This window comes from Aspergillus karnatakaensis (genome assembly GCF_047715665.1).
Source record: "Aspergillus karnatakaensis strain CBS 102800 unplaced genomic scaffold BJY04scaffold_36, whole genome shotgun sequence".
Classification (NCBI taxonomy): Eukaryota; Fungi; Ascomycota; class Eurotiomycetes; order Eurotiales; family Aspergillaceae; genus Aspergillus; species Aspergillus karnatakaensis.
In genome coordinates, this window is record NW_027395748.1 from 15,244 (window position 1) to 36,514 (window position 21,271).

At 51.0% G+C, this 21,271-nt stretch overlaps 6 protein-coding genes across 6 annotated transcripts; 3 read left to right on the forward strand and 3 right to left on the reverse strand.

Annotated features, from left to right (window-relative positions):
• Positions 1-654: 654 nt before the first annotated feature.
• Positions 655-1,478, reverse strand: BJY04DRAFT_193160 (60S ribosomal protein eL33; the record flags this gene model as incomplete). Its single annotated transcript, XM_073711863.1, has 3 exons — positions 1,128-1,478; positions 1,027-1,068; positions 655-971 (listed from the first exon to the last, which is right to left on the reverse strand). Coding segments are annotated over exons 1-3 (238 nt in total), but the record flags the coding sequence as incomplete, so codon positions are not given.
• Positions 1,479-3,793: 2,315 nt separating this feature from the next.
• BJY04DRAFT_193166 (glucose-6-phosphate dehydrogenase) lies at positions 3,794-6,349 on the forward strand. The gene is made up of 9 exons (XM_073711864.1): positions 3,794-4,318; positions 4,376-4,396; positions 4,447-4,791; positions 4,871-5,068; positions 5,125-5,209; positions 5,263-5,339; positions 5,397-5,604; positions 5,658-6,029; positions 6,083-6,349. Exons 1-9 carry the CDS (start codon positions 4,229-4,231, stop codon positions 6,193-6,195), a joined length of 1,509 nt encoding a protein of 502 aa, XP_073569391.1. The 5' UTR covers positions 3,794-4,228; the 3' UTR covers positions 6,196-6,349.
• Positions 6,350-6,533: 184 nt separating this feature from the next.
• On the forward strand, positions 6,534-9,373 carry BJY04DRAFT_193169 (putative sucrose transporter). The gene is made up of 8 exons (XM_073711865.1): positions 6,534-7,072; positions 7,158-7,183; positions 7,250-7,494; positions 7,557-7,623; positions 7,671-7,742; positions 7,792-7,981; positions 8,036-8,151; positions 8,200-9,373. Exons 1-8 carry the CDS (start codon positions 6,975-6,977, stop codon positions 9,066-9,068), a joined length of 1,683 nt encoding a protein of 560 aa, XP_073569392.1. The 5' UTR covers positions 6,534-6,974; the 3' UTR covers positions 9,069-9,373.
• Positions 9,374-10,479: 1,106 nt separating this feature from the next.
• Positions 10,480-13,824, reverse strand: BJY04DRAFT_208519 (DUF1708 domain-containing protein; the record flags this gene model as incomplete). The annotated part of the gene is made up of 6 exons (XM_073714000.1): positions 10,480-10,559; positions 10,619-12,876; positions 12,929-13,157; positions 13,220-13,313; positions 13,399-13,556; positions 13,638-13,824. 6 exons carry the CDS (start codon positions 13,822-13,824, stop codon positions 10,480-10,482), a joined length of 3,006 nt encoding a protein of 1,001 aa, XP_073569393.1.
• Positions 13,825-15,675: 1,851 nt separating this feature from the next.
• Positions 15,676-18,768, forward strand: rlmA (SRF-type transcription factor RlmA). Its single transcript, XM_073711866.1, has 4 exons — positions 15,676-15,795; positions 16,097-16,335; positions 16,404-16,560; positions 16,627-18,768. Exons 2-4 carry the CDS (start codon positions 16,280-16,282, stop codon positions 18,238-18,240), a joined length of 1,827 nt encoding a protein of 608 aa, XP_073569394.1. The 5' UTR covers positions 15,676-15,795; positions 16,097-16,279; the 3' UTR covers positions 18,241-18,768.
• A 96-nt stretch (positions 18,769-18,864) lies between these two features.
• BJY04DRAFT_193180 (MDR family MFS transporter) lies at positions 18,865-21,004 on the reverse strand. The gene is made up of 5 exons (XM_073711867.1): positions 20,693-21,004; positions 20,601-20,630; positions 20,232-20,542; positions 20,052-20,173; positions 18,865-20,005 (listed from the first exon to the last, which is right to left on the reverse strand). The coding sequence occupies exons 1-5, from the start codon at positions 20,981-20,983 to the stop codon at positions 18,891-18,893; spliced, it is 1,869 nt and encodes a 622-aa protein (XP_073569395.1). The 5' UTR covers positions 20,984-21,004; the 3' UTR covers positions 18,865-18,890.
• Positions 21,005-21,271: the final 267 nt, after the last annotated feature.

Genomic DNA, 21,271 nt, shown 5'->3' on the forward strand with positions numbered 1-21,271 from the left:
TAGCCGAAAGTGCTATGGGAGGCTTTACTTGGGCACGTGAGTAGGCTCGCGACGCCTATGAAACGTACTCTGGGTGCTTCTCGGAAGCGCTTACGCTGACTGTCTCAGAAGGATTGCCATGCTGAGTCGGTGCTCAATGTGTGTATCTCGGGTTGAATGGTAAACTACGGCCAATTGACAGGTGCAAGGCTTGCGAAAAGGTATAATCCTGGTGGAGCAACTCGGTAGCATAGGTCGGGTATCTCATTAGCGCAAAGGGCATGTCGGCGGGTTGGCGAAAGCAATCGTATGACGTTGTGTTGGTGGCCAATGTTGTTCTCTGAATGCGCATAATGGGAATCTCCTTGATTGAAATGGTCTGGATTGGGTGTTCATGAGCGTCAAAATACACTGGAGTAGCCACGCCATCAAAGCAAGACGTGGTATCACGGCCACCCGAGCAAAACCGCACGGCACGCCGTTTGAGCGTCTAGAAGATGGAGAAAACCATGGTAAGATAGACAAGAGATCCCATTTTATCTTTTTATTTTTTGATTCGTAGGGCTGTCCGGCCCTGCCTCTCCCACGATCATTATCAACCCACTAACTCCATCTCAACCTCGGACTCATCCCGTCGACTCCTTGCCTGACCGTCTGCGCAAAGATTCCGGAGTTGTGCCGCGGATATGTGAAAAAAACGGGGACATTTAGATGTTGGAGGGGTAGAGCATGACGCGGACGGTAGCACCGAAGGACTTGGGGGGGAGGTTGTGACGGAACTGTGCGCGGACGACACCGGAGTTGCCTGTTCAAGTACTTGTTAGACTGCGGTTCTAACAGTATATCCTCCATCGCCTTGCTGCTACTTCATGTCGGCTGGTTTCGACGTACCGTGTGGGCGGGTGACCTTGCCCCAGATCACCCGGATGTTGGAGCCCCGAACCTCACGCTTGGCCCGGTAGACGAAAGCGACCTTCTTGCCGAGGTAGAAGCTATTCCGGTCTTAGCATTTGAACTCAGTATTCCAGTTGATAACCGTTTACTCACTTGGCGCCCTCAGTGGTGTCAACACCGTCGATCTTGATCAGACTGTTGTGACAAGTCAGAAACTCTTATTCCCATTTCATTATCAAGCCTCGGATCGGTACCTTGTGTTGGGGTTGACAGCACGCTTGGAGCGCTGGTAGCTCAGGTGGCGACCCCTAAAGAACAATCCCATTAATCCTCTGTACTCTCCGTATGAATCCAACGCTTCGTCCGCGATTCCGACTGGAAATTGATTTCATGACCAAATCTCGTTCTGGCAAAGGCGCGGCGACACGATGAGCGAGCGCAACTTACTTGACGTAGACTATAAGCAGCAAAATCCATGTTAGCGACTGTTCAATAAACCCGAATCCTTTCGCATTTCGCCGTTTCCATGTGCTCATCTTCAAACCGCAACCACCGCACTTCCAACACAAAGGGCGAACTCACGTCTGTGACCTTGTTCCGAAGGCATTATGACGGTTTATCTGAGCGGGCAACACAAACAAGTCGAGAGAGGTTGTCAAAATGACCCGCAAAAGTCGTCCGGGTTGTCGTGGTTGTCGTCGCTTCGGTTGTTCTGAGACGCACAATGGCCACCAATTTGCGGTGTGTTCGGCGCGGCTCGCCCTAACCCGAAACGGGACGCTTAGCGAGCAACCCCGAATTGCCCCAGGGCTGCCCGAGGTCCCGTGACTGCAAAGCACATGACTAGACTAAGCTCTTTTGGACTGCTCCTGGATCATCTGTCCCTCCGAACGCCGAGATAATCAAGGCTTCTCTGATCATGTTCTGGAAGGGTGGCTTCATGAACCCCACCGTGTCACCACCTTCCATCGGGCTACTGTAGTCCGAGAGCTTGCCAGCTGACAAAGTTGGTCACCCCTCATCTGGCGTGCGAGGGCTCCATTCTCATGCAGCTTGAGGAGGTTCACTCGGCTGTTATCCAGGATGCTGGAAAACCTTCCTCATTTGTGTAAAGAGACTCAAACGATCTGTTTACACCAAAGTACTGCTCGCCAGCAACCTTGTACCTTGTCTGATGACTTTATCTGCACCGCTATCGCGGCAACAGTGGAGCAAACATCACAGACTCAAACTTTCTAACCGCTTCGTGGCCTGCTTGTTCTGGGAGCCCTATCAATCATCTTGAAGAGATCAGACCGAAGCACAGATCCGGAAAGGTCCTGCCCCACATAGATTCGGCAACCGACCCTGAATGCTTTTCTCCTTCCCCGTGAAGCATGCGCGCATCCTTATAGATCGTGGGCGTACGTCCTCCGGAGTCGGTAGCTGTTCCACAGGAAAGAGTAAAGAATTGGAAGTGCCGATTTACGGAAGATCAAGTGCTTTGTGTGACCTTATTCGAAAGCCTCAAGATGAAGCCTCAGTTTAAGCTCACCACCTTGTTTGCTCTATTTCCGGAGTAAACTGTGCCGAAGTGATCCTCTCGGTCGATCACAACGGATAAGGGTACGGGAAAATAGAATCCGTGTCGTTCGTGAAATTCGGAGGTCATGGCTAATCCGCTGATCCATCAAGGGCACAAGTTGACTACTGTATTCAACAAAACAATTACCTTTTGGGACTCACGTCTGGGCTTCATGGTTCGCGCATCGGAGTCCGGTTCGACTGCGGAATACACTCAACGTTCCCAGAAGAAGGACGAGGCTCACAAGCAGTGCCCAAGTCTCTGAATTCGTGATATACTCTGCGACATGCTTACATGTGGTCGGCCAATCATCGAGGCGGTCGTACAGAGGTCCAGATCAGGCGTTCTAGCGGTATCGCACACCCTCGAGGCGGAAGAAGTGCTCCGTGGAGCCATTCCATTTCTCAGCGCATTTGTAACATCGATTGGAAAGGGCCCCTTGCCGCGGACACGCCTTGGTCTTGGTAGGATCCTCATACATATCACACCATGTTAATGAGGGGAAGGTTGGCTGGTGCTGCAGTAAGCTGTAGTTTCTTTTTCTGAAGATCTATAATGTTACGTTGTCAGATCAGAAACCCAGAGTGTAAGACGAGGGAGAAAACCTTCGCTCGCGCGGGGGCCAACCACCTTGCCATTCGGCGGAATTGATGCGACGGGGAGGCCTGGAGGAGGTCATCCGCCCATGGTCGATGGCTGGTGTGGAGCTATCTTTGTTGAGATTCGTTCTTACTTGGCTTTCACGCTCGGATAAATTATTGATTTGTAAGGTTAAAGTCACAGAAAGTAATCATGCTAATTTAGGCTCCGGAGGTATAGCTTTCCAAATATGAGGGGTAACAATATAAACGCTGGCGAGAGCTGATGAGGGTACTCCGTGGTCCGTACCTCGACGCGTTGTGGGAATGGAGTCGCGATGGAGCTATGATATAAACCCGGTGTCATCACCGCAACAAGTCTCCCCCATAGACAAGAGGCCGTGCAAATAGCTTGGATCCGCCATTAGAACTAGTATGCCAATGAAGAGGGAATATGCAAATAGACAATGGCCGATCTGCTGCGATCTCCTGTGATTAATCATTATCAACGAGGGAGGGGAACTCGAGGACGGCTGCGAGTCTGCGACAACGGGAGCTCCGGCATCAGGTTGATGGCAAGCCGCGCCCTCATCACTCTGCACCACAGTGGAAGACAGAAGGCCGGCCACCTTGTGCCCCACCTGACGAGAGTCACCAAAAGCCCATAATTCTTAGCAAGCAATCAATCAAGCAGTCGCCGCAACTCCGTAGCTCTCACGGCGTTTAAAAACGTACTCCTGCTCCGCCGGCACCGACGGTTGGGGAATTTTCCAACAAACCTCTCTTCCACCCCTCTCTAACGCGTCCTCCCCCCTTGATACCTTTCTTGCTCTCTATAGACGGACTCTCTTCCACCCTACTCAACTCAATAACCCTTCTCACACATTTCTCCCCGATAAGATGTCGTCCACGATAGCTCGCGCTGAGGAGCGCCAGAACAAGTGAGTTTTACTAGCATTACATCACTGCCCCTCCGTGCCTCCAGCCCGCCGTTCCGTCACACTTCCGCCCTCTCCAATATGAGCCCTTCGAATCTCTCTGCCAGGTTACACGCAACCTCAATTGGATTTGGATTTCGACCCTCATTGAGCAAATAATTGACTCTACTCGACCCTGTTTTCATATTGGCGCGCTTCCATTCAAGCCTAAACCTTTTTGATCGACATTACACCGACACCCTAGTCGTCACATCCCTGTTTGCTTCGCTGCTAACATGGATCATCTGCGCAACAGTGCCGAACTCAAGGATGACACCGTTATTGTGGTTCTAGGTGCTTCAGGAGATCTGGCAAAGAAGAAGACTGTTTGTTGACCCGTTATTCTGCAATCTCAATCGGCTCATAACTAATGTCATGAATAGTTCCCCGCTCTTTTTGGCCTCGTACGTATTTGACAGACATCGATTGAAGTCGCCCGATTAATCATTCTCAGTACCGCAACAAATTCCTCCCCAAGGGAATCAAGATCGTCGGATATGCCCGGACACAGATGGACCACAATGAATACCTAAAGCGAGTGCGCTCATACATCAAGACCCCGACGAAGGAGATTGAAGAACAGTTGAACAGCTTCTGCGAGCTATGCACCTACATTAGCGGTCAATACGATCAGGATGAGTCGTTCATCAACCTCTCAAAGCACCTTGGAGAGATTGAGAAGGAGCAGAAGGAACAGAACCGAGTCTTCTACATGGCGCTCCCCCCTAGCGTCTTCACCACAGTCTCAGAGCAATTGAAGCGGAACTGCTACCCCGAGAACGGTGTCGCCCGTATCATCGTGAGTTGCGCCAGCCATGCGGATATTGCGACGGCGAATAGTGCAGGAGTGCTAATCATTCTTAAATAAATAACTACAGGTCGAGAAGCCCTTCGGTAAAGACCTTCAGAGCTCCCGTGATCTCCAGAAAGCCCTGGAGCCCAACTGGAAGGAGGACGAGATTTTCCGTATCGACCACTACCTGGGCAAGGAGATGGTCAAGAACATCCTTATCATGCGCTTCGGCAACGAGTTCTTCAACGCTACCTGGAACCGCCACCACATCGATAATGTCCAGGTACGGTTCCATCTTCCTACTCAAGCTCATGGTTTACTAAGACTGCCCCGGATTAGATCACATTCAAGGAGCCTTTCGGCACGGAAGGTCGTGGTGGATACTTTGACGAGTTCGGCATCATCCGTGACGTTATGCAGAACCGTATGTTTACTGGTGATTATCTCAATGGCGGCAATACTAACATGATCATTCAGACCTTCTGCAAGTTCTAACCCTGCTCGCTATGGAGCGCCCCATTTCGTTCTCTGCTGAGGACATCCGTGACGAGAAGGCAAACATACCCGCTAAATCGAGTTGTCTTAGTGTGCAGTACTGACCTACTTTACAGGTCCGCGTCCTCCGCGCCATGGACCCCATCGAGCCCAAGAACGTCATTATTGGCCAGTACGGCCGATCCCTTGACGGCAGCAAGCCTGCATACAAGGAGGATGATACAGTGCCCCAGGACTCTCGCTGCCCTACATTCTGCGCCCTAGTCGCTTTCATTAAGAACGAGCGATGGGATGGTGTTCCCTTCATCATGAAGGCCGGAAAAGGTACGGAAGCCCGAAAGTGTGCGTCAAGGCGTTCGTGTACTGACCTTCCTCAGCCCTCAACGAGCAGAAGACCGAGATCCGTATCCAGTTCAAGGACGTGACTTCTGGCATCTTTAAGGACATCCCCCGCAATGAGTTGGTTATCCGAGTTCAGCCCAACGAGTCCGTCTACATCAAGATGAACTCCAAGCTTCCCGGGCTTTCCATGCAGACTGTGGTTACTGAGCTGGATCTCACCTACCGTCGCCGTTTCTCCGACCTCAAGATCCCTGAGGCTTACGAGTCCCTGATTTTGGATGCTCTCAAGGGCGACCACTCCAACTTCGTCCGTGACGATGAGCTCGATGCCAGCTGGAAGATGTTCACCCCCCTACTCCACTACCTCGACGACAACAAAGAGATCATTCCCATGGAGTACCCCTATGGTAAGCACACACATGGTCCTCTCGGCTCTGGAACTTCGAGCTAACAGATTTAGGCTCCCGGGGACCCTCAGTTCTCGACGACTTTACCGCGTCCTTCGGCTACAAGTTCAGCGATGCTGCAGGTTACCAGTGGCCCTTGACACACACCACACCTAACCGGCTGTAGGTGTAGTGGATATAAAAAGAGTACGGGTTTACAAGGACAAGAGCGTCTGGGTTTACGGCGTCTGTATCTTCTAAATGGAAAATGAGAGCTTAATGTTAACATGACTGATATCTATGAGAATATTTAACATGATCAGAAGTCTACATAAGATAGTGCATTTGGATTCAGTATCAGCATGTTCTGGAATTGCGAGTAGTATGTATGAACTGTAGGGCTAGTAGTGAGGCTCCGATTATTTATTGCGGTGGGGCATGGATAAGGCCAGCCCGCATGCAGCCAACGGCATCAACAACCTGAAGACCCCAAGACGGCCCATCACTTTCCGGCTGATGCCCTTCTTTTTTTCTCCCGTCTTTTATTCCAACTTCTCTAATAACACTAGATACTCAACTTTCCTTGCTCCTTCCCACAAACTGCTTGGTCCTTTACGCAATCCTAGCGAGCTGATTTGGTCTAGAATCCCGCACCCCTGGATTTGCAATTTCCCCGAAACACCCGTCCGTGCGTCCCTGATCGCAGTCCACATTCTTCGCTATTTTTATCCCCTTTAAAGCTTCCCTATCGTGTGACAGCCATTCAGATTGAATTACCCCAGAATCACATCCAACTTGTCTACCGAACGTTTCTACTTGACCCCCGGAACCTCATAATCGGCAACACTACACCTCCGAGCTCACCTGCGTAACCCAGTTGAACCCTGCCCGTAGGCACGCGACCGGGTGGACGCTGTTCGCTCATGGAAGGCTGGGGATCGCGATAAGAGTCACATACATGCAGAGATGCCCCAAGCTGCAAGATGGGTGGGATCGCCCTCGATCAAGGGACGGACGGAGTCTATGCGCATGGCGCTGTTGACTTTCAGTTTGTTGGGACTACAGTATGTGTTCCTATTTCTTTCATTGCGCGGCCCGGACCTTATTGCTCAACTGAATCAACCGCTAACCTCTTGCTGCTCGGAATAGATTTACATGGGGCATTGAAATGACCTGTAAGAAAAATAAACCTTCGCGGATTCATTTCCCTCGATCGGCTCTCTAATTTCCTCCTGCGATAGACTGTACTCCATACCTCCTGCAATTGGGCTTGACGAAGTCGCGGACGTCTCTTGTTTGGATAGCGGGGCCTCTTTCGGGCCTGATCATACAACCGCTCATTGGGGTCATTGCTGATCGTTCACGGTCGAAATGGGGAAGACGAAGACCGTTCATGATTGGGGGTTCGTTTATTGTCACCGTGTGCTTGTTGGTATTGGGATGGACGACGGAGATTGTCAATTTCTTTGTGAAGGATGCGGAGAAGGTGCATACCTGGTTCTCGAGGCTCGTATATGTCCGGCGGCTGACGTTGCTTCCTTAACACAGGCCACGAAGGCTACAATTGCGCTAGCTGTGCTAAGTATCTACGCCGTAGATTTCGCCATTAACGTCGGTAAGTACTACGGCATCATACAAGGAATGTTTGCTGAAGCAATTTAGTCCAAGCCTGTGGTCGGAGCTTGATCGTCGATACGTTGCCTATTCCATCACAGCAAGCCGGGTCGGCGTGGGGTATGTCAGCCTTTTGCATTTCCTTGAGGGCGATGCTAAACTCGTGAAGCTACTAGAATGTCGGCAGTCGGTCAACTCATCGGATATGTTATCGGGTCTCTGGACACAGTCAGCATATTCGGTACAACCTTCGGCGACACTCAGTTCAAACAAATGACCGTCATTGCTGCCATGGCTTTGCTCGCGGCCGTATCAGTTACGTCTTACTCCGTGAAGGAAAGGATTCTTATCACAGCTAGGTAAGAGAGACGGGACAGTTGGCTCGTGGATGCCCCTGCTAATACTCGTGACAGGGATTCTGACGGGAAAGCCGGAGCCTTCCAAGTAATTTCTCAACTAATAAAAACGACGATGGATCTACCACCTCGGATTCAAGCAATTTGTTGGGCGCAGTTCTGGGCTTGGATTGGTACTTCGAGCACTTTCGGGCTCCTAGAGTAAGCGCTAACATCGATAGGTTGGTTTCCATTTCTGTTCTATAGTACCACATGGGTTGGCGAAACATACTTCCGCTATGAAGTCCCCAAAGACGCAACCCGACCTACAGACATGCTCGGAGAGGTCGGCCGTGTTGGCAGTCTTTCATTAGTCGTCTTCTCATCCATTACCTTCATAAGCTCCGTGCTCCTGCCGTTCTGCGTTCAGCCACCAGACACCAAGCGGCCCAGGTTTACTCCCCGACCACCACCAGGCATAGCAGCCTTCCTCACAAAAATCACCAAGATCCGCCCCGACCTACAAATGACCTGGCTCATATCTCACATCGTCTTCGCTGCGACCATGATCTTCGCACCTCTAGCGCGCTCTCGCGCATTCGCAACCTTCCTCGTTGCCATTTGCGGCATTCCATGGGCTGTCAGCTGCTGGGCCCCCTTCGCATTCATGGGGGTCGAAATCAACCGTCTCGCAATGAACCCTTCTCAAGCCTCCCGCCTCTCAGGCGTGACAATGATAACCTACCGCGACCTGAACACCGACGCCTCAGAGATGGACGTCCTGCGTCTTAACCACCACGACCCAGACAGCGACAGCGATGCAGAAGATGGGATCTCAAATATCCCCTCAACTGGCGAGCTCGCCGGCATTTACCTCGGCGTCTTAAATGTCTACACAACCCTTCCTCAATTCGTGGGAACATTCATCAGCTGGATCGTCTTCAGTATCCTCGAACCGGGGAGCACAAAGCGTGACGACTCCGCCTCGGACTCAACCTGGATGGACCTCGACAAGAGCACACCAAACGCAATCTCGATATGTCTGTTTATTGGTGCAATCAGTGCGCTCGTTGCCGTGGAAGCTACGAGGCGGATGCGGTACGCTTTATAGACTGCTTTGCTCTGCCTTCTCTTGCATTCCTCTCTTCGCCCTATATACCTCCTAGAACGAAGCATGCATTTTGCTTTTCTATCCTTGTTCTTTTCTCCATCTGAAAACTTCATACGAAAAATCGTCCGGTTACCCACGCTCTCTTACTCACTTACTTACGACCCTCGACGACGCCTTATATTACCTGCTTACCTTATATAATCACCGAGACCATCACGGATACCCTGGATATACTAATGAAGTGCGACATGTTGAGCCTTTCCGTTATGCGTGTATAGAGATTCTACATACTCAGTTAATAATAGAGGATAATTGATATAATTTTTTTGAACTCACGTTGTTAAATTTATGTATCAGTATATTCCTTAAGCCTTGTATGCAGCTTCTAGATTAGCTAAATTGTTGTTTTAGGTAACTATGTGATGAGGCAGATACGACCCCTATGGACATGCGTCGCATCTGCCTGTTTTCTCAGAGCGCGGGTTGCGCCTTCCATATTGGTCTCTGGCGGGTTGTGCCTGCCGTATGGAGAAATCGCGGGTCGTACCTTCTCTATTGGGTGTTGTTGTTTGAAGGGTTGCTCCTGCCTCCGAAGAAGCCGTGATCGGGTCGTGCCTTCCTCAATCGTGTAGGCGCCGTGGATGGAAAGCGGGAGGAGCAACCCTTGAGGACTTAATCGTGCCTTCCGTGAGGGTGCAGGAAGGGGTTGTCGAACAAATCGAGACCAAGATTGATGTCTCTAGCGAAATAGAGCATGCCTGCATGCCCACCTAGTTTTTGATTCGATTGGGTCTGTTTGTGTGAATACATACTAATCCAATGACGCCAATGATGCACTGCATTACTGATTATTTAATTTTTCTTCTCTTCCACATATGGATAATAGATAGATGGGGATAATAAGTAAAACAATACTGGAATAGATAGGTGGATAAGGGAGATAGAAGCCACATAATGAGAGTTTGCTGAGGTATACTAAGTATGATGACAAGGAGATAGATGGGTAACAAGAACTATGAGACAAGAATAAAAAAGCAAATGCTAAGACAAGAGGGGGAATATAACTGGAGTCGAGGAAGATAGATGATAGCAAAAACACCTTCATCCCACTGAAGGGATTGGCGGCCACAGGGACGGGTCGATTACACTCATAATCAATGAACATGGTGAATGGCGTCACGCGTACCTTCTGTTCTGAAATAGGATTGGGAATAGCTGATCCTGATCGGGAGATGGCGATATCTCAAGAAAGAGGAATAGATGGATGGAAATAGGATAGACAAACATTCAAGGGGAATATAACTAATACAAATAAACAATAGACGGAGTTCAGCCGGCATAGGTATCGAGAGTATCAAAAAGCCAGATGGGAGAAACATGTCAAGTTTGAGCGATGGGGTACGCTTGATGCTTAAGTGCGGTTTGCAGCTTGCATATTGCCGGTCAGCTCGGCCACTCTAGCTTTGATACGAGCAGCGCGGGTTTCAAAGCCTGCAAGACACGTAGTTAGCAGAATGGTCCAAGGTTTCGGAAAGTGGGACAAAACTTACTCTCTTCCTCACTGGTATTGCCGCCATCATCATCAGCAGTAGATGTGCGCACTTCGGCCTGTGCCACCCTCTCTGCCGCATTCTTTCGAATCTGAGCCCAGCGATCATGAGACGAGTTTGCTCCTCGCGAGGGGGAACTAGGGGAGCTAGGGGGAATAGGTGAGCTGGGCTCGACCTTCGTTGGGGCTTCTTCGACAGGGGAGTCTTCAGGAACGAACGCAGGCTGATCAAGCAGCGGCCCCTGGTCGAACCTCGAAAACTCACGATCAGCTGCCACTTGCTCATTAGTACCGACGCGGGAGAGCGCATCGTACTCAGCCTCACGCCGAATCTTAGGAGTATCGCTCATTATCTCAGGCGCTGGGGCTGGAGCCGGCGCTTGGGGCTCAGCGGGCTGAGGTTCGGGTGCTGCAACGGGAACCGGCGCAGGAGTCGCCTCGACATCAGGCTTGGTGGCCTTCACAGGGGTAGCAGCCGGGTTGGGGGCGGGAACTGGTTTTTTCTTCAGCGTTGTGGGACCGTTGCGACTAGGAGGCTGCTCCTGCGACGCTTTTGCCTTGCCCTCTAGGGCAGCACGCGCAGCAGCGACGGCTGATTTCTCGGCACCTGTTAGTTTCAAAGGTGGCTTCGCTTCGGGCTCCTTCTTTTTGTTGGTTCCAAACATGCTCTTAAAACCTGAGTTGGCCGGTTTCTTCTTTAATTTGTGCGACGCATCTGAGTCGATAGAGTCCTTAGGAGGAGTTTCAACGAGAGGTTTTTCTGTACCATTTGTAGTCGCCTGCACATCATTGGCAGGTTTGTGAGTCCCGACCGGTGCTGTTGGAGCTGGCGGAGGAGCTGCAGCTTTGGGCGACAAAGGCGCAGGGGGCTGCCTAGTACTGGTTGTGATAGAGGGCGTCGGCTGCTCTTTACGTTCATCTGTCACGGCGCCAGTTCCAGCACGGCTGTCACTCAAGTAAGCTGATCTGTAAGCATTCTTGTCGTAGTTACTTGCCCATTTCATGGCGTGAGATGCTTCGTTGAGGATTGACGGCTGCAGTGTCATTATAGAGTTTGTCTTTGTGGAATAAGATGTTTCATCCACTGCCGAAGATTTTGTTCCATTGGCGAGCGCCTGCTCCTCCCTGTGTTTCTCCTGCAGGGCGGCGGCGGCAGCTCGGATACGAGCATGCTGGTCTGGGGCGATGCTAGCTTTGCTATGTGGCCCCTGGTTGTTGGGCCGCCTGTAAGAATCCTCTACAGAGCTGATCTTCTTAGCTGTAGACTTCCGGCGCCCTAGTTTGCCCTTCCGGGTGGTGAATCCGAAGAATCGTTTCTTTTCCACGATATACGCACCGGGTTCAGGCTCAGGTGCGGCGCCCTTGACCTGTTCCTCAAGAACCAGCCATTTTGTGTTTTTGATGACTGTTTCCAGTAAAGCGCATCGTCCAAAGACAGCCTTTCGTGCGGTGGGCTCTTCACCGGCCAAACTGCTGATCCAAACCCACCAGAAGGAATCGTCTAGATCGAGGGTGGTGATACTGGCCAACTCTCCGGGGTCCATCGAAGGTTCGTCGTTGAACCCTCGCTTGTGAGACTGCGAACTCTGGCCTCGGACGGCGGCGATCGGAGGTAGGACTTTATCAGGAGGAAGAAGCATTGGAGCAACTGGGGCTTTGAAAGAAGCGTTCTCATCGCCGAAACCGGACGACATGAAGTCCGCCCACGATGGTGTGGTTGGGCGACCAAGGTCACCGCCACCAGAATGAGGTACAGACCTCAAACTGCCTCCAAACTCTTTAGGCGCAGAACTTGAGTGGGTCCCATTTTCCTCAAGAGTGGTTTCAAGACTACCTCCAAATCCGAGATCTTCGAATCTGGACCATGACGCATCACGGTCAGCAGCAACAGGCTCAGTGATCGCAGACTGGTTGATAGACGAGATGCACCTCAAAACTCGTAGACACTCATCGGTGAGAGCTTTGAGCGGGTCTTCGTAACCGGCGAATTCTTGCAGATGTTGATCACTGTCTCTATACTCGAAATTCTTTGCCCGACGTAGCAGGGAGAAAGGAGTGGGGGACACTGTGTCGACGATCATCACGACTTTTGTGGTCGAAACTTGCAGCAGTGTCGGTGTCTCAGGCGGGTATTCTGTGGCTTGAACCAAAGATTGCAGAGCAATGGGCAGCGTAGATATGCTGCTCATGCCGCGGGCCGAGTCAGGCGAAAGCGAACGTAGATAGGCGAAGAACAGGTGACTTGTTGCGTCGGCGGCGCTTAAAACGTTCAGCAAAGCATATGGCGAAGGCACGCAAACTATCAACTCACCTTGCCCAGTTCTTATAGGCCGCTTCAAAGCCATTTCCAGTGTCAGCATGTTCAAAGGCCCACCATCCAGCGTACCGCGAGAGTTTTCGGCCTCCCAGACCGTTGGACTTGCCGTGCGCTGCAATGGCCGTAAGGAGGTCGAAGAAGTCAAAGATGATCTTGGTCCGAGCGTCTGAGTCTACGCTAATAGGGATGAAAGTTGAGAATGCGTCACGAGCGAATTGAGCGTCTGCGTTTCAGTTAGTTCACGTGGTACATCCATGCTGCACAACACAAAAGATTAGATCGTACCTTGTTCCCCAACTTTGAACAGCTCATAAGCTTCCCAAGTGACAACTCCGCCGGGGAGTCTGCTCCAGCACCATTTCATCACACTGCATAAGACCTAGTTTCAAGCGCAAAAAAAAAAGAGCACGCCGAGTAAGAATTGTGGCCGTAACCTATAGAAATGGTATGTGGAAGGGGCTCACCATGGGGTCGGTAAGGCGTAATTCTTGTGCCAATTCATCTCCAGCAAAAGGTGAGCCTCTCTTCAAAGACTGGCTGAAGTAGTTGCGAATGAAGGTACGAGCTGTGACAGTATCGGTGGTTGGGCGGAATGGAAGTAGCATGAAAGGGGTTTGTAGCGCTATCATGATAAAACGCGGAGATGATCAGCATCAGATGCAAGGAATCTAGCCCACGTTCTTGAGGAGGGGGTTTGACATACCTCGTACTTTCAGCTCCTGAGTACATGCTCTCAACAATTGCTGGACTTCCTCGGGGCCGACCTCCGTTCGCTGCCACGCATCGGTCCATGTGGGCTTCGTAGGCCCTGTGTTATCCGCAGCAGCGGATTTCGAGCCCTTTTTCGCATTGGAGTCTTTGCTCCGAAAAAAGCGAGAGAAGGAGGGCATCTTGTGTTCTAAGGTTCTCAAATTGTGGTCTCCCAAGAGACGCGGCCGGCAGCAGCCAAGCGGTATTGTAGTCAATGATGCCCAACGGCCGAATTATTTATTTTCCAGCTCGGACGGACGCGCCGACAAGTCGTGGGGAGTCTGCGCGATCACCGAATCGGAATATCGGGGGCTTCGATGGGGGGGAAAGTCGGGATAGAGAAACAAATGAGAGAAGAGGGCGCCCGGCAGGTTATGCTCGAGAGGCAGGAAAGATGGAAAAATCAAGGGAAAAAGCAAAGGCCAACCCAGGTGTGCCAGAGGAATCGTCTGCAGCACAACACGTCCTAGCGTGCAGCAAGACGGATAACGAGCGGAGCCACAGCTGGGTTGTGGTACGTGGGGAACGAGGAAGGCGGAAGGAGTAGAAAACGAGGGCAAGCTAAATGGAAAGGAAGAAAAAGAGATCGCATGCAAAGAAAGAGAGGAGAAGGAGAGAAGAAGAGACAAGAGAAGTGGGAGGTGGTGATGATGAGGATCTACTCTTGTTGCTCGTTTCAGGGGTGAAATTTAGTATGTCGCAAAATACAGCCTGTCGGAACCATGGTTGAATGTTCCTGTCCACTCTCTAACAGATCATGCTGCCAGTGCCTGATAACTATTCCAGTCTGTAAGACTCAAGATCTCCTCTGAGAAGTTCGCGTTGTGGTGCTCTCCTTACCATATGCCAGTGTTTTAACGGTTATTGCTGTGCTGTCAGACAGGGGTCCAGAATCTTCAGGAGATTGGCTATGAGAGCTTCACGTCAATGTGGAGGATCTCCTGGGATGTCTTTCTCTGTTTATAATTGGGTCCTTCAATCTTTTAGTTTCTCCAGCGGGCTCCAACTGTTCGCCTCCAATTGCAATTGACTTGTCGCAAGTGCCATGGTGAGGGAGCGTCTGTATTCTGTAACTACCTAATCTTCTGTATCAGTCTTGATCTGAAATTCAGCCCCGTAAGATGAAGTCAGGGGCTTTAACCAATCAGAAGCTCAAGGGACCATCGCCATTTGAAATAGGCAAGTGGCCCCTCTCCCCGGCCTTATCCCGATAAGGAAGGCACGATGTCCCCGCTTGAAGCCTTATGGCCTTAGGCTGTTAACTATTAGTGCCTTAGGTTGGGTTAGTCGTTAAATCATGTGGCTTAGCTTGTAGTTACTATGCGATCACATAGTGCAGGCAATCGGTCGTGGTACCCCAATTGAAGTTGTATGTGAGGCGGAGCCGACTACTAGAAGAATGTCTAGGTCTAGGACTCTAGATACGGAGCAGACGAATCGGCCTCTCGGGCTCTCAGTTTAGTGTTGCCCAATCTTTAATCTTAGCCTGTGGAGCATTGGTGGTCAGGCCAGGTGCACAGAGCACTCCCGCTTGGCACACAGATTTGAGGCTCGGAGCACCTCTGGTCGAGCGATGAGGTAACAAAGCACGTATATGCTTGGAAGCTTGACGAAAACCGAAGGCCATCGCGCATTCATGACCGAAATCCTTGTCTGTCAGATAGCTGGCAATGTTGGAGCGTAATTAGTCAACGCGCATATCCTGATATGCGACAAGACTCCAGAGAAGCGATGCGAGGTGATGACACGGCTTGACAGTCATAGCCAGTTCTGAGAAACACACTGTTCACTCTGTAGAGATTGAATGCAGGGTAAACACTCAAGGTCTTCTTATACTTGTGAAAGGTCTGGAACTTTTCGACCGAGGGGGTGATAAAAATAGCTAGGCGGCTAATGGAGAAACTAAGCGGGCGGTTAACGGTAGGCGCGAGCAAAGTCATGGGCGACCGGGCCAGCTGGGCTATCTTTAGAATCTTCTGCATCTCATCCACCGCGTCTCGACCAAGAATCATCCGTTCTTCCTCCATCCCTTCCAGTACCGATCCCCATCTGTTCCATCTCAGGTTTGTTTCTTGTCGATCCTTTCACCTTTCGTCTTTCTCTTCCCCAAGGTTGGTACCCTCACTTTCTATCAGTTCCCTTTGTCTCGCCTCCAGCGCCATTTTCCTTTGTGTATCCTCCCCCCTCTCCCGCCCGGCGCTCGAGCTGTCACCATATACCCCATCGTTTCACCCCTCAATCAGCGCCCATTCAACATATCCCTCTTCCTTTCTTCTCTCTTGCTTCTCTCCTACTTGATACCTGATCACTTTCCGCTCCCTGCTTTTTGTCGGTCCCTTCCGATCAACTCCGGAGGACGAATGCTCACCTCCGTCACGATCCTTCAAATTCTTATGTCTAATAAGTTCACAGGAGTCTTTGTACCCTATCGCAGACTCTCCGACCGGTCGTTTTGCGGATTTTCGCTTGATCTCTCTCTCTAATACGCACTTCAACTGCTTACAGAAACGGCTTGACTCCTACCGGCTGCTTTCTTTGTTTCCGCTTACACTCGACAAAATCGTCGTCTGGGTTCACCCACACAAGCTTTTCCTCATGGGTCGAAGAAAGATCGAGATCAAGGCGATAAAAGATGATCGCAACCGCTCAGTGTAGGTCTCGACATGGCGATTCGTGAATTGGCATCTTTGGTTACACGGCTGACCTGTTCATTACCTAGCACCTTCTTAAAACGAAAGGGCGGTCTCTTCAAGAAGGCTCATGAGCTCGCGGTTTTGTGCTCAGTAGATGTCGCTGTTATTATCTTTGGACACAACAAGAAGCTTTATGAATTCTCCTCATGTGACATGCGCGATACCCTTGGGCGATACCAATATGTTTGTTACTCCTGTCCAGGTTACCGCCTCTGGTTGTGTTTAAGATCTGACTTGAGCCTTGCGCAGTTCGGTCCTCCTCATGAACACAAAGGCCCGGAGGATTTTAATGGAAAACGCGACGACGACGACGACGACGAAGATGATGCCACCCCTGCTCCCGAAGAGATTCATGCACCTTCGCAAAACCCCCCTCAAATGATGGCTGTACCTCATCCTGGTTTCCAACATGTTAATCATGCGCCCTCGGCTTCTCCTCCAATTCACAACGGCATACCTTTTGATCCGCGCCATGGTACACCACAGCCACAAGGAGTTTCAAGACCCTCGTCAAGGAACCACATTCGCCGCGTGAGCTCAAATATAGGTGGACCACCCCATCGTGGAACCCCGCCGCCACCACCTCCTCCTCCGAACAATTTTGCATATATGCCCAACTCCTCCGTATACAACCATAGTGCACCTCACAATATGGGGCAACAACCCCCACGGTCGGCTCATTATGCGAATTTTCCCCATCATGCTCCTGGACCCCACCATCCCCAGGGACCTCATCATCAGCCGCCTCCACCGCAGCATCACCACATGCCACCGCACACTATGCCTCCACAGTCAATGACCCCGCAACCGATACCACAGCATGTTCAGTCACATCCGCAGCACCACCAACAACATCCTCCACATCCTCTCTCGCAACCCCCGTCTACGATGCCCATGTCCCAACCCCATCATCCGCCTGTGCCCCACGTCGCTCAGCCATATCTGGCAGATCAGCAGCAGCAGCAGCAACAACAACAACAGCGGACAACGTCCCTCCCTGAGGCTTCACCGGACCACCTTTCGGTAACATTAAAGACGGAAAAGCAACAGTCTCCTCCACATATAAAGCCTCTTGCCAAGTCAAGGAGCATTTTCACACCCATTGATGATCATGGATCGGTGCTTGCGCGAAACTTTCTCGGATTTGGCGAAAACACAAGTGTCAAGTTGGAACCAGGTCAGAATGAGATGGACGAGAAGAAGCCGCTGAAAAAGTTCTCTCCGCCGCCACGGGCCAAAACAGACACCACTCTTCCAAAAATCCCTTTATCCAAGGCAGTACCGGAAATTAAGCCCCCTTCCCGGACGAACAGTGGACAGCTAGGCTCTAAGCGACCACAGCTAAAGGTTCAGATACCGAGCGAAAGCTCAGACCATGGTAGCGCGACGGCGGAGTCCTCAGCATCCGCAGGAAATAAAGCCGTAACGCCAGCTAGAGCCAACTCCGATCCAAGCCACGTGGTGCTGCCGCCGCCTTCGCCTTCAGCCGGCGCAATACTTAGTGCCGGTGCCCAAGGACCGCCGAACCCGTTCGCTAGACCTCCACCGCCGGGCACAGCGGCCGCAGCGCAGAACAACAGCACATATGGTACCAATAACAATATAGAGACCCCTATATCGGCGCTCCCGAGCCGCTTTGTGTCTGATGCCCTTCTCCCATCGCCGTCTAGTTTCTTTCCCGCTGAGTGGGGATTCAGTCGCTCCGGACCCGACAGCAATATGCTTCCCAGCCCTTTGAACTTTCCTACGCCTGCGATACAAAATGGTCCTGGGTTTGGCCGGGAAGACGAGCAAGAGAAGAAGCGCAAGAGCCCTGAGGGTGGCACGAGTCAGGAAGCTGCAGCCAAGAAAGCCAAAACATAACAATCTTTACAATCCCTTATCCTATTGGTGATGTTGTAACTTGTGCTATTTTGAGTTCCTCGTCCTCTGTCTCGTCCTTGTTGCATTCAAGCGGCGTTTGGATATCCGGTGCTAATTATCTTGGTCATTCTGTTGGGAGTATGGATACCGACCTTTCAAGACCTCTCTCTCTTTCCATCTTTCTTCTTTCCTTCGCTGTGCTGTTTGTTAATTTTAATCTCCTTCTCTTGTCAATCGTGTTTCCTCTAAATAGTTTTGTTTCTCTATACCCCTCTGAAGTAACTAGTCTCTGGAATTGAAAGAGAAAAAACTGCTTGAATGATATCAACTCCAGAATGTCTCCACTATTGATATGTTTTCTTGTTGCTCTCCTTCTCTTCTCAATGTCTATTCATATTTCTAGGGTTTTTGGTTTTCTGTCTCTCTGGTTGGAATGTGTTAGTTTAGGGTATATTTATTTCTGGTTATGTTGGGTCATTCCCAACGTTTCTAGATTATTGATTAATCGAAAATGAGTCCGTTCTCTAACTTATCAGCTCATACGTAATAAGAATAAAAGAGTAAATTTTATGTACATCCATTTGAGAAGCTATATACAATCTCAAAAGAAGACTAATTACAACCGTAACTATGTGCATAGTATGTGCTATTTAAACCGCCTCTTTGCTCTCCGGCACCACCTCTCGACTCCTCTTCTGTGCCTCCAGAATCTCCCTCCTCGCACGCTCCTGCTCCTCCAACCCAGTCTTCCTAATCGTATGCGTCTGACTCAACTCCACCGGCGTGACAAAACAACTAGTGATAAGACCGATGCCGGCCATAGCGGTGTAGAAGATCCAGATCCGGGAAAGGGAGAAGTTGAATGCTCCCAGGACGGTATCTTTCTGCCCATCAGGTAAAGAGCGGATAAGATCGTGGTTGTTCTCAGCGAAGGAGTTTTGGAGCGCGGAGGCTGTGGACTGGCCGACTGCGGTGGCGATGGTGGATTGTTTTTGGACCAGCATGTTCTGGTAGATGACTGTGCCGATGACGATGGAGATTGCGGCGGAGACTTGGCGGAGGAAGGAGAATGTTGATGTGCCGGCGGCCATGTCGGAGGGGTGGATGTTGGCTTGTAGGGCGACAAGGGGCGCCTGGAAGAGGGGGCCTGTACCGAAGCCGCCGATGAGTTGGTAGATTACTATGCGGGGCCAAGAGGCGTAGGGTTTGAGGTCGATGAGGAGGCCGTAGCCGAGGGTTAGGAAGACAAAGGCGGCGATGATAAGTTCGCGGTATCGACCAGTCTTCTTGATCAACAGGCCTGTGAAGATTGACATGACGGAGAGACTGAGGACTTGTGGGAGGACGTAGACGCCGCTGAGGATGGGGCTGACGAGGAGGACGGATTGGAAGTAGAAGGGGAGGTAGTAGGAGCCGCCCATGAAGACTAGGGAGTGGATGAAGCAGATAAGGAGGATGAAGACGTTGTGCCAGTTTGCGAAGAGGCGAATTGGGATGATGGGGTATCGGGCTATCTTCCATTCGTTGAGCATGGCGAGAACATAGGTTGCTACACCGAAGATAATAAGGCAGAGAACTGTCGCAGAGTCCCAGGGGTAGTCAACGCCGCCAAACTGGAGGCCGAAAAGGAACATAAGGGTAGCTCCAACAATAAGAATCGTGCCAGACCAATCGATGGTCTTAAGACCGGCCCAGAAAGCGGTCTTTGGCGACTCGATCTTGAGGAAGAAGAATAGAATGGCAAAGGAGAGTCCGCCAATCGGCACTAGAAGAGTCAGTTCGCATTCGCAAGGCGTCATAACGGAGCATACAGTTGATCCAGAAACACCATCGCCAGGTGACGCTGGTGGTGAAAGCGCCACCGACTAAAGGACCCAAAGCCCCAGCAACAGCCCAGGTAGACCCAAAAAGCGCGTAGTACATGGGTCGTTCTCTGAGAAATCATTAGCGATAATAAACACCTTTAAAGGCCCAGTGACAGGGCCACCAACCGAACACTGAACAGATCTGAGACACAGATATTCGCTAACGTTATGATACCACCAGCTCCAGCTCCCTGAATTGCCCTACCAGCCAAAACCATAGGCAAGTTCTTCGCCAGCGCACATATCAAACTTCCAATCAAAAAGGCGAAATTCGCGAGAAGAAGGATAGGTTTCCGGCCCCAGATATCACTCACTTTGCCCCAAAGCGGAACGAAAGCTGCGTTTGTGAGAGAGAACGATGAAGCCATCCACGAATATCCACTCTCCGAGGCGTTGAAGTCGGTGGCCATCGTCGGTAGAGCTGTCGAGATGATAGTCTGTGAGCGCCGTCGTTAGCAAAAGACCACTGCGAAAGCAAGGCACGGTGTCTCATACCATATCCAAAGCCGCGAGGAAAAGAACGAGCTACAAATGCGAGTAAATGTTAGCAGCCCATCTCAAAAAGTCATGCATGAGGCAAAGCATACACAAAGAGCCCCCATAACCACCGCAATCTTTTTCTTCCCCAGCTTTTGCGCCTGAGACGGGACCCGATCCAGTGGGTTTTCCGTCGAAGTGTCCTTCACGGCATCATCTTTTTCTTCTGGCGTCCGGTTGTCCGAGGCCGAAGAACGAGGTCGAACACTATCCAGTTCATCAGGGTGCGCTGGCGGCGAAGCTCCGGTTGCCGGTGCGGAGAACTTCTCTGTAGAGATCGAGTCATCGAGGGCGCCGTGGGAGCGCGTGTCCTCCACGGTGGAGGGTTCAGGTACCGTCATTGTTGCAGCGGAAAATGTTGACAAGGACAAAGAATGAGGAGGCGAACGATCTGGGGTCAAAAAAAGTAGTCGAGACTTGAACTTGGTTCTTCAGGCGGGTCAGGCCGACGGGTCTAGATTATTGGCCGCGCAGTACAATTAAAGGTGCGGAATTATTGCTCAAAATGCCATGCATCGCTGATAGAGTTATAATACAGGACTTTATGTTGATATAGCCGCGGCCGACGTCGGCCGTTCTGATTTGTAGCATTATTTACAACAGATGAGAAGGGCAATAGAGCGGGGAGC